We start from the raw sequence: 12,598 nt of genomic DNA on the forward strand, positions 1-12,598 counted from the left end.
GCGGTTCACATGTTAAATGAAACGTCTTCAAAGTTATGATCTTGATACCAAACCCTTACTTCAAAGTTATGATCTTGACACCAAACCCTTACTTCAAAGTTATGATCTTGATACCAAACCCTTACTTCAAAGTTATGATCTTGACACCAAACCCTTACTTCAAAGTTATGATCTTGACACCAAACCCTTACTTCAAAGTTATGATCTTGACACCAAACCCTTACTTCAAAGTTATGATCTTGACACCAAACCCTTACTTCAAAGTTATGATCTTGACACCAAACCCTTACTTCAAAGTTATGATCTTGACACCAAACCCTTACTTCAAAGTTATGATCTTGACACCAAACCCTTACTTCAAAGTTATGATCTTGACACCAAACCCTTACTTCAAAGTTATGATCTTGATACCAAACCCTTACTTCAAAGTTATGATCTTGATACCAAACCCTTACTTCAAAGTTACGATCTTGACACCAAACCCTTACTTCAAAGTTACGATCTTGATACCGAACCCTTACTTCAAAGTTACGATCTTGATACCGAACCCTTACTTCAAAGTTACGATCTTGATACCGAACCCTTACTTCAAAGTTACGATCTTGATACCGAACCCTTACTTCAAAGTTACGATCTTGATACCGAACCCTTACTTCAAAGTTACGATCTTGATACCGAACCCTTACTTCAAAGTTACGATCTTGATACCGAACCCTTACTTCAAAGTTACGATCTTGATACCGAACCCTTACTTCAAAGTTACGATCTTGATACCAAACCCTTACTTCAAAGTTACGATCTTGATACCAAACTCTTACTTCAAAGTTACGATCTTGATACCAAACCCTTACTTCAAAGTTACGATCTTGATACCAAACCCTTACTTCAAAGTTACGATCTTGATACCAAACCCTTACTTCAAAGTTATGATCTTGATACCGAACCCTTACTTCAAAGTTACGATCTTGATACCGAACCCTTACTTCAAAGTTACGATCTTGATACCGAACCGTTACTTCAAAGTTATGATCTTCATACCAAACCCTTACTTCAAAGTTATGATCTTGATACCGAACCCTTACTTCAAAGTTACGATCTTGATACCAAACCCTTACTTCAAAGTGCACATCCAAGTTGGTCTGTTTAAATTCTTCTCAAGACTTCAACACCCAGAAATAACTGTAGAAGGATGTCAGTTAATAAAAACATTTCTTAAGTGGAACAGAACAGTTTAATCGACTGGTCAGTACCAGATCTGTATGTTTTTTCTTTCATATTTATAATCAGTAGAACCATAAATGTGTTGTTATTATGGTTAATTCATTCAGCAACCAAAATAGTTTGGTAGATTTTATTTAACACAACTCCACTACTAAAATTACTTCTTTTTTTTATAATAGAAGAATATAGAATATAGTTTATTAGAAAACATTAAAATGGTTGTATTTTAAAAAGAAACTTTTAATGTCCACCTACAGTGGCCCCTGTGGTTTTGGCAGCTCCTGGTCCTCAAGCCGTCAGGTTGGCTGACCCCATCGTGTTAAACTGTGCCGTTGATGGCGATCCTTTCCCACAAATTATTTGGACCAAAAATGGCCAGCATGTAGAACTCAATCATCGTATACAGCAGATGACCAATGGCTCACTTGTCATATACAAGTCTTTAGTAAGTCACTGCATTCCATTCTATGGTATTCTGTAACATTTTACAGCTGATCTTCTTCTCAAACTGTAATATTCTATAACTCCTGTTGGCTTCTCACCTTCTTATGTAACTCATCTTATCATTATCACAACTCCAGTTGTTTTCCGTTATTCTTGTATGTTCTGTGAAACTTCACAACTCCAGTTGTTTTCTCTTATTCTTGTATGTTCTGTGAAACTTCACAACTCCAGTTGTTTTCTCTTATCTTGTATGTTCTGTGAAACTTCACAACTCCAGTTGTTTTCTCTTATTCTTGTATATTCTGTGAAACTTCACAACTCCAGTTGTTTTCCATTATTCTTGTATGTTCTGTGAAACTTCACAACTCCAGTTGTTTTCTCTTATTCTTGTATGTTCTGTGAAACTTCACAACTCCAGTTGTTTTCTCTTATCTTGTATGTTCTGTGAAACTTCACAACTCCAGTTGTTTTCTCTTATTCTTGTATATTCTGTGAAACTTCACAACTCCAGTTGTTTTCTCTTATTCTTGTATGTTCTGTGAAACTTCACAACTCCAGTTGTTTTCTGTATTTTTTATTGTTTTATTATTCTAATATCAGCTATATTACTCTCATTATATCTGTATTAATTTGTCATTTTAATTTTTCTTATTTTATAATCTGAATTTTTTATTCCATTACTTTATGTTTTGAGATCACAGTTAATGTTTTATATGTATTTTGTTATTAGTTCCTCATAGATAAAGAACATTATTGCAAGGTTTGTTTATCAAATACTGTCTTTACTACAAGCACCTTAAAGTACCACCTAATGAATTCAGTTATTACTGATAGTAGTAAGTACCTTTATGTTTTGTACAGTTAAGACACGAACTAACTTGTTCTTATTAAGTGAAACACTAGACATATAAATTTACATGGTTAATATTTAATTTCATAATTTTCTGATATGGTGAAAACACTGCAGATGTGTGGTCCTATTTTTATAGAGTGAAGACACTGGACACTACAAATGTGTGGCTAGTAATGAATATGGTGCAGCTGAAGGAACAGCCATGTTGGTCGTGAAAAGTGGGCCATCGTTTGTCGTTGAGCCACACGATACTGTAGTAGACTTGGGAGAGACTATTATGATGGACTGTAAAGCCACAGGTGAACCCAAACCAGACATAAAGTGGCAGAAGGCTCATTCTTCTCTCGCCCATGATGGTCATATGACAGTTCTAGCAAACAACACTCTCCGAATTGTAGCTGTCCAAATATCTGATGAAGATATTTACAGTTGTCTAGCAACTAATCCACTTGGTTCTGTTTTGAAAGATGCACATCTGCTTGTAAGAGGTGAGTAACTATTGGAAGAGATTAAATAATTCATAAAATAAGTTATCTTGTGAAACACAGAAATTATAACTTTTACCATGTTCAGCTGTTGTTTCAAATAGTAAATTATTAATAGTTTTAAGTCAAAACTTTTCTACTTATTTATATGTATAGTAAAACTAACTAAGATATCTTTGGTGGAGCATCTTTTCTTTCATCTTTATGAGGGCGTATTCCACGTGTTACTTAATTTGTCTGAAACTGAAAACTTGTACAGGATGTAGTTTACTGTTCATAACTGATAGAAATAGTGACTGTCTAAAGTTTTCCACTTTCTGTTATCAACTAGATTGTTCACATTATTTCTAGATGTGGATTAGTTACTTATAGAAGTTAGATAACAGCCTAAATTGTCAAATAAACCACTATATTTACTAATAGGAAGGGTTAATGTTTTCTATAGATTCGGTTGAATTTAACCATTCAAGGTTAATAACAATATTATAAGCTGAATTCTGTGGTTGATGTGATAGTTTATTTATTAAAGAAAAATTCGTCTTTCATTTAAATTTCAAGTTCAAGGTATGTGGTCTCCATGGGAGAAGTGGGGTCCTTGCAGTACCACATGTGGAGAAGGAATGTTGCAAGAACGATTGAGAGTCTGTGGGAATCCACCTCCAAAGAATGGTGGTAAGGGGTGTATAGGGCCAGAGAGAGAAACAAGAATGTGTGAACTGAAACCATGTCCTGGTAAGAGCATGTTTTATATTATCAAATAATCAGAAATAGTTGTCAGAAATAAACATTCACTCGTAAAAATAGGTATTTTGAAGCTGTTCAGTTTTTTGTAATAGCATTGGGGAAGTACCTCTCAGTCAGTATATTCAGTTAAGAAATAGATGACACCTACTTGTGTGTGTCACAAAATATCTAATAAATTAGGCTTCATGTTTCTTTGTGTCACAATGTGTTTATATAATAAATCAAGGTCTCATATTTCTTTGTGTCAGAGAATATTTATTTAATAAATCAAGGTCCAATATTTCTGTATCACAATATTTACTGCAGCATAGGTAAACAAGTTTGTATCACTAATATCTTTGTGTCATCCTGTATTCAGTCAAAACGTGTGATTTACCTCTTTGTGTCACAATATAAATAGCGAACAAAATGTTGCATGCTAAATGTATCACAGTATTTTTGTGGATTACCTGTGGAACAGTATCTAGCTGGCACATAATGTGTAACATGTGAATGTGTTGAACTGTATGTAACTGGCACATCATGTGTTTAACAGTATCTATGTGACACATTATATGTAGTGTATTAGTGTGTGTAACATTTGTACATGTTGAATCATGTCTAGCTGAAACACATGTAACATGTTTTTGTGTTGAAACATATCAGCTGAAACATATGTAGCATGTTTGTGTAGAAATATACCTAGCTGAAACATACATAACATATTTACATATTGAATCATATCTAGCTGAAACATATGCAACATGTTTACGTGTTGAATCACATCTAGCTAACGTGCAATCGACTGTTCTTTTATCAAATGTTACATGTAGTGATAAAGGTTACTATTTTATTATTAAACATCATATATCATTTGGTGACAAAGTGACACATTGTTTTAGTGGATGGAACCTGGGGCAACTGGAAGGAATGGGGAGGTTGCAGCGCCACCTGTGGAGAGGGCGTAAGAATAAGGAAGAGGTTATGTGAGAATCCTTCACCTCTCTATGGAGGAAAGGACTGTGTTGGTTCTGACACGGAGGAGGAAACTTGTTTAGTGAAGAAATGTCCAGGTATTTGTGACTAAAATTTAGTCATGAACCAGTGATAAATTTGTAGAATGTGCTTGAGTTCTTATATTTGAAAATATTTTTCTATCGTTATTTATAAATTATATGTTGTAAAGAGATTTTTCCATTGCTGAATGAAATGTAATCCTGTTTAATATTACTTGTTTATCTGTTTCACATGATTTTACAACACCCTTGTTTGTTGAACGTTTTTCAAACCTTCTTTAATGTTAGTTTGTTGTTCATCCAGTTCATGTGACTGTACAAACCTGGTTCCACAGTAAACTAGTAAAGCTTGTTTAATGTTAGTTAGTTGTTCATCCAGCTCATGTGACTTTAGAAACCTGGTTCTACAGTAAACTAGTAAAGCTTGTTTAATGTTAGTTAGTTGTTCATCCAGTTCATGTGACTGTACAAACCTGGTTCCACAGTAAACTAGTAAAGCTTGTTTAATGTTAGTTAGTTGTTCATCCAGTTCATGTGACTGTACAAACCTGGTTCTACATTACACTAGTAAAGCTTGTTTAATGTTAGTTAGTTGTTCATCCAGTTCATGTGACTGTACAAACCTGGTTCTACAGTGAACTGGTAAAACTTGTTTAATGTTAGTTTGTTGTTGATCCAGTTCATGTGACTGTACAAACCTGGTTCTACAGTGAACTGGTAAAACTTGTTTAATGTTAGTTTGTTGTTGATCCAGTTCATGTGACTGTACAAACCTGGTTCTACATTACACTAGTAAAGCTTGTTTAATGTTAGTTAGTTGTTCATCCAGTTCATGTGACTGTACAAACCTGGTTCTACATTACACTAGTAAAACTTGTTTAATGTTAGTTTTTTGTTGATCCAGTTCATGTGACTGTACAAACCTGGTTCTACAGTGAACTGGTAAAACTTGTTTAATGTTAGTTTGTTGTTGATCCAGTTCATGTGACTGTACAAACCTGGTTCTACATTACACTAGTAAAGCTTGTTTAATGTTAGTTAGTTGTTCATCCAGTTCATGTGACTGTACAAACCTGGTTCTACATTACACTAGTAAAGCTTGTTTAATGTTAGTTAGTTGTTCATCCAGCTCATGTGACTTTAGAAACCTGGTTCTACAGTAAACTAGTAAAGCTTGTTTAATGTTAGTTAGTTGTTCATCCAGTTCATGTGATTGTACAAACCTGGTTCTACATTACACTAGTAAAGCTTGTTTAATGTTAGTTAGTTGTTCATCCAGTTCATGTGACTGTACAAACCTGGTTCTACAGTAAACTAGTAAAGTTTGTTTAATGTTAGTTAGTTGTTCATCCAGTTCATGTGACTGTACAAACCTGGTTCTACATTACACTAGTAAAGCTTGTTTAATGTTAGTTAGTCGTTCATCCAGTTCATGTGACTGTACAAACCTGGTTCTACAGTAAACTAGTAAAGCTTGTTTAATGTTAGTTAGTTGTTCATCCAGTTCATGTGACTGTACAAACCTGGTTCTACATTACACTAGTAAAGCTTGTTTAATGTTAGTTAGTTGTTCATCCAGTTCATGTGACTGTACAAACCTGGTTCTACAGTAAACTAGTAAAGCTTGTTTAATGTTAGTTAGTTGTTCATCCAGTTCATGTGACTGTACAAACCTGGTTCTACATTACACTAGTAAAGCTTGTTTAATGTTAGTTAGTTGTTCATCCAGTTCATGTGACTGTATAAACCTGGTTCTACAGTAAACTAGTAAAGCTTGTTTAATGTTAGTTAGTTGTTCATCCAGTTCATGTGACTGTACAAACCTGGTTCTACATTACACTAGTAAAGCTTGTTTAATGTTAGTTAGTTGTTCATCCAGTTCATGTGACTGTACAAACCTGGTTCTACAGTAAACTAGTAAAGCTTGTTTAATGTTAGTTAGTTGTTCATCCAGTTCATGTGACTGTACAAACCTGGTTCTACATTACACTAGTAAAGCTTGTTTAATGTTAGTTAGTTGTTCATCCAGTTCATGTGACTGTACAAACCTGGTTCTACAGTGAACTGGTAAAACTTGTTTAATGTTAGTTTGTTGTTGATCCAGTTCATGTGACTGTACAAACCTGGTTCTACAATAAACTAGTAAAGCTTGTTTAATGTTAGTTAGTTGTTCATCCAGTTCATGTGACTGTACAAACCTGGTTCTACAGTGAACTGGTAAAACTTGTTTAATGTTAGTTTGTTGTTGATCCAGTTCATATAAGTGTACAAACATATTTACAGTGAACGGGATGTGGGGTCAATGGTTGGCCTGGAATCCATGCAGTCTAACCTGTGGTAATGGAGTTCGATCTCGAACACGAATTTGTGACAGTCCAGCTCCTATCCATGATGGATTACCTTGTCTTGGTCTTGAAAAAGAAGAGGAAACATGTCAACAGAAGGAGTGTGAAAGTACGAACATTTAACAGATGAATTTTAACGAACTTTGTAACTGTCAGAATGACAAACATCTACATATGATTTCAAGATCTGAAATAAATGTATTTAAATTAGCTAGTTTGTTCAAGAATAATTTGATCTGTTAGTTTTATTTATTAGTTTATTTAAACGAATTTACTGCTTACACTTTAGAATAGTGTAAGCTGGTTTATTAACTGAACTAGAATGGTGTAATGATTAACTATTAATCATTCTTGACAAAGATATAAATGAGATAAAATACTGGTTTATGTGAATATTGAAAACGTTTTTAATATGCCTTATTTTTTAGGTTTCTTGATTGTATGTAAACCAGTAAAGTGTTTACATCATTAGATGTTGAAACATCCAGTAAAGTGTTTACATCATTAGGTGTTGAAACATCCAGTAAAGTGTTTACATCATTAGGTGTTGAAACATCCAGTAAAGTGTTTACATCATTAGGTGTTGAAACATCTAGTAAAGTGTTTACATCATTAGGTGTTGAAACATCCAGTAAAGTGTTTACATCATTAGATGTTGAAACATCCAGTAAAGTGTTTACATCATTAGATGTTGAAACATCCAGTAAAGTGTTTACATCATTAGCTGTTGAAACATCTAGTAAAGTGTTTACATCATTAGATGTTGAAACATCCAGTAAAGTGTTTACATCATTAGATGTTGAAACATCCAGTAAAGTGTTTACATCATTAGATCTTGAAACATCCAGTAAAGTGTTTACATCATTAGATGTTGAAACATCTAGTAAAGTGTTTACATCATTAGATGTTGAAACATCCAGTAAAGTGTTTACATCATTAGCTGTTGAAACATCTAGTAAAGTGTTTACATCATTAGCTGTTGAAACATCTAGTAAAGTGTTTACATCATTAGATGTTGAAACATCTAGTAAAGTGTTTACATCATTAGATGTTGAAACATCCAGTAAAGTGTTTACATCATTAGATGTTGAAACATCCAGTAAAGTGTTTACATCATTAGATCTTGAAACATCCAGTAAAGTGTTTACATCATTAGATGTTGAAACATCCAGTAAAGTGTTTACATCATTAGATGTTGAAACATCCAGTAAAGTGTTTACATCATTAGATGTTGAAACATCCAGTAAAGTGTTTACATCATTAGATGTTGAAACATATAGTAAAGTGTTTACATCATTAGATGTTGAAACATCCAGTAAAGTGTTTACATCATTAGATGTTGAAACATCCAGTAAAGTGTTTACCTCATTAGATGTTGAAACATCCAGTAAAGTGTTTACCTCATTAGATGTTGAAACATCTAGTAAAGTGCTTACATCATTAGGTGTTGAAACATCCAGTAAAGTGTTTACATCATTAGATGTTGAAACATCCAGTAAAGTGTTTACATCATTAGATGTTGAAACATCTAGTAAAGTGTTTACATCATTAGATGTTGAAACATCCAGTAAAGTGTTTACATCATTAGCTGTTGAAACATCTAGTAAAGTGTTTACATCATTAGATCTTGAAACATCCAGTAAAGTGTTTACATCATTAGATGTTGAAACATCTAGTAAAGTGTTTACATCATTAGATGTTGAAACATCCAGTAAAGTGTTTACATCATTAGCTGTTGAAACATCTAGTAAAGTGTTTACATCATTAGCTGTTGAAACATCTAGTAAAGTGTTTACATCATTAGATGTTGAAACATCTAGTAAAGTGTTTACATCATTAGATGTTGAAACATCCAGTAAAGTGTTTACATCATTAGATGTTGAAACATCCAGTAAAGTGTTTACATCATTAGATCTTGAAACATCCAGTAAAGTGTTTACATCATTAGATGTTGAAACATCCAGTAAAGTGTTTACATCATTAGATGTTGAAACATCCAGTAAAGTGTTTACATCATTAGATGTTGAAACATCCAGTAAAGTGTTTACATCATTAGATGTTGAAACATATAGTAAAGTGTTTACATCATTAGATGTTGAAACATCCAGTAAAGTGTTTACATCATTAGATGTTGAAACATCCAGTAAAGTGTTTACCTCATTAGATGTTGAAACATCCAGTAAAGTGTTTACCTCATTAGATGTTGAAACATCTAGTAAAGTGCTTACATCATTAGGTGTTGAAACATCCAGTAAAGTGTTTACATCATTAGATGTTGAAACATCCAGTAAAGTGTTTACATCATTAGATGTTGAAACATCTAGTAAAGTGTTTACATCATTAGATGTTGAAACATCCAGTAAAGTGTTTACATCATTAGATGTTGAAACATCTAGTAAAGTGTTTACATCATTAGATGTTGAAACATCTCTCATTTCGCTCAACTTCCTGGTCTTCTGTAAAGTAGATACAAACCTTTATGGTTTCTTGGTGTAAAATGGTTTTACATAATTCACTTATTCACTTACCTCCCATTTCTTTGTCAGATATATTATTAAACTCTGAAGAGATTTATCATTGTGCTTCTCAAGAAATTCTGCATAAACTTCACATATTTTAATGGATCAGTTGTAATCTTACAGGCTCAATGGTTCTTTTTTTCTCCCAGTTCATGGAGTTTGGGGTGATTGGAACCAGTGGTCACGATGTTCTCTCTCCTGTGGAGGTGGAACAAGGAAAAGACAAAGGTTCTGTGATTCCCCACAGCCAGCTCATGGTGGTCGTTATTGTGCTGGGTCAAACACTCAAACTGACTACTGTAACAATGAACACTGTCCAGGTAACGTGAGTCCAGCAAAGATCAAACTTTGATTTGGTTAGTAAACCTGTTACTGTAAGACACTGACATCAGTTCTGGTTATGAACACTAACCAGGCAGTCTGTTACTATACATGAAGATGGTTGTAACAATAAACTTTGTATAAATGACATAAACAGAAGCTATAGTAACTGTAAACCTGTTACTGTAAGACACTGACATCAGTTCTGGTGATGAACACTAACTAGGTACATGAAGATGATTGTAACAATAAACTTTGTATAAATGACATAAACAGTAGCTGTAGTAACTGTAAACCTGTTACTGTAAGACACTGACATCAGTTCTGGTTATGAACACTAACCAGGCAGTCTGTTACTATACATGAAGATGGTTGTAACAATAAACTTTGTATAAATGACATAAACAGAAGCTATAGTAACTGTAAACCTGTTACTGTAAGACACTGACATCAGTTCTGGTGATGAACACTAACTAGGTACATGAAGACGGTTGTAACAATAAACTTTGTATAAATGACATAAACAGTAGCTGTAGTAACTGTAAACCTGTTACTGTAAGACACTGACATCAGTTCTGGTGATGAACACTAACTAGGTACATGAAGACGGTTGTAACAATAAACTTTGTATAAATGACATAAACAGAAGCTATAGTAACTGTAAACCTGTTACTGTAAGACACTGACATCAGTTCTGGTGATGAACACTGACTAGGTACATGAAGACGGTTGTAACAATAAACTTTGTATAAATGACATAAACAGTAGCTGTAGTAACTGTAAACCTGTTACTGTAAGACACTGACATCAGTTCTGGTGATGAACACTAACTAGGTACATGAAGATGGTTGTTACAATAAATTTTGTATAAATGACATAAACAGTAGCTGTAGTAACTGTAAACCTGTTACGTGTAAGACACTGACATCAGTTCTGGTGATGAACACTAACTAGGTACATGAAGATGATTGTAACAATAAACTTTGTATAAATGACATAAACAGTAGCTGTAGTAACTGTAAACCTGTTACGTGTAAGACACTGACATCAGTTCTGGTGATGAACACTAACTAGGTACATGAAGATGATTGTAACAATAAACTTTGTATAAATGACATAAACAGTAGCTGTAGTAACTGTAAACCTGTTACTGTAAGACACTGACATCAGTTCTGGTGATGAACACTAACTAGGTACATGAAGACGGTTGTTACAATAAACTTTGTGTAAATGACATAAATAGTAGCTGTAGTAACTGTAAACCTGTTACTGTAAGACACTGACATCAGTTCTGGTGATGAACACTGACTAGGTACATGAATATGGTTGTAACAATAAACTTTGTATAAATAACATAAACAGTTATTTTTGTCTATGTAACATTGTTACAATTCTTCAGAAAATTATGAACTTTACAGTTTGTTTCACTATATTTAAGCTTTGAAATTCCAGCATAATGAAACCCTTGGGTTATACATTCAACAAGACTTATACCTGAGTTAAAGAGGTCTTTACCATTGTCTTATATCCAGAAATTTTAAGAGAGAAAATAAAAATTAGTCTGATAAAAGTCATTGGTAAAACATTGATGTAATTATAGTAATTAATTATGTCTAGTAATGTATTGTCCAAATCTATAAACTTAGCTCATGGTGGCTGGTCTGCATGGTCTTCCTGGGGTGAGTGTTCTGCATCGTGTAACAGTGGACAGAGACGACGTTTCCGTAATTGTAATAACCCAGCCCCCACTAATGGAGGACGAGCTTGTTTTGGGGCTAATCAGGATACGCAGACCTGTAATACACACCACTGTCCAGGTTTGTTTAAACAGAATGACCATAATGACGTATTAGATGTTTGCAATTTTGTACTTATGCATAAATTTAATAGAATGTCCTAATAAACAGGTATAAAATTAGTGATATTCTGGAAGTCCACAGCTTTTCATTTAACATGCCACGTCTCTCCTGAAGAGGAGTCTCGCATACTAGAAGGTTAAAAGAGTAGTTCTTATATCTAATTAATTAAATTAACAAAATTAACAATGGAACAGAATGAGTACAGTAATTTCCTTCAAAAGCAACTTTACATTGGTTTGTGTGTTAGTTATACTTCAAACAGATATTAACAGAAGAAATGTCTGATATTTTAATAAAGAAATAATAGATCTCACTTTATGGCTGTGAGTACATTATGAAAGTAAAATCCACTATTCTATTAGAGTAGACAGAAATTGGCTATGGCTGTATTACTGAGGTGTCTTCCATATAATTTTCATGAAAGAGCTCATGACATTATTATATAAATAGTTCAGTTATTTTAACAAAAGACCCAACACTATTACTTTTAACTAGCTGACTGTCCTGAAGAACAGTAGTGAACTAGTTGAATAGACTCAAATTTTGGGTCTTTTTGGAAATTCGTTGTTTTCCATCTAAGTTGTTACTTCCAGATTAGAAATCAATAATACAGATATCCCTTGTTTCCAAATTAAAAATGGCTGATTCAGATAACCATAGCCCTTGTTTTCAGATTAAGAATGGCTAATTCAGATAGCCATAGCCCTTGTTTTCATATTAAGAATGGCTAATTCAGATAACCATAGCCTTTATTTTCAGATTAAGAATGGCTAATGCACATAACCATTGTTTCCAAATTAGCTGTGGCTAAT

The 12,598-nt window shown here is 33.5% G+C and overlaps 1 protein-coding gene across 2 annotated transcripts in view; it reads left to right on the plus strand.

Annotated features, from left to right (window-relative positions):
• Positions 1-12,598, plus strand: part of LOC143228632 (hemicentin-1-like) — a 64,456-nt gene that overhangs the window by 9,629 nt on the left and 42,229 nt on the right. For both annotated transcript variants that reach the window (XR_013015365.1, XM_076459860.1), the window contains exons 6-12: positions 1,479-1,666; positions 2,655-3,006; positions 3,562-3,735; positions 4,629-4,799; positions 7,026-7,196; positions 9,756-9,926; positions 11,574-11,744. Coding sequence is in view for 1 of the 2 variants with exons in the window: in XM_076459860.1 (XP_076315975.1) it covers positions 1,479-1,666; positions 2,655-3,006; positions 3,562-3,735; positions 4,629-4,799; positions 7,026-7,196; positions 9,756-9,926; positions 11,574-11,744 (1,398 nt within the window). In the remaining variant the exon portion in view is untranslated. The remainder of the gene's footprint in view (positions 1-1,478; positions 1,667-2,654; positions 3,007-3,561; positions 3,736-4,628; positions 4,800-7,025; positions 7,197-9,755; positions 9,927-11,573; positions 11,745-12,598) is intronic.

Source organism: Tachypleus tridentatus, chromosome 10 (genome assembly GCF_004210375.1).
Source record: "Tachypleus tridentatus isolate NWPU-2018 chromosome 10, ASM421037v1, whole genome shotgun sequence".
In the NCBI taxonomy this organism is placed as follows: domain Eukaryota; kingdom Metazoa; phylum Arthropoda; class Merostomata; order Xiphosura; family Limulidae; genus Tachypleus; species Tachypleus tridentatus.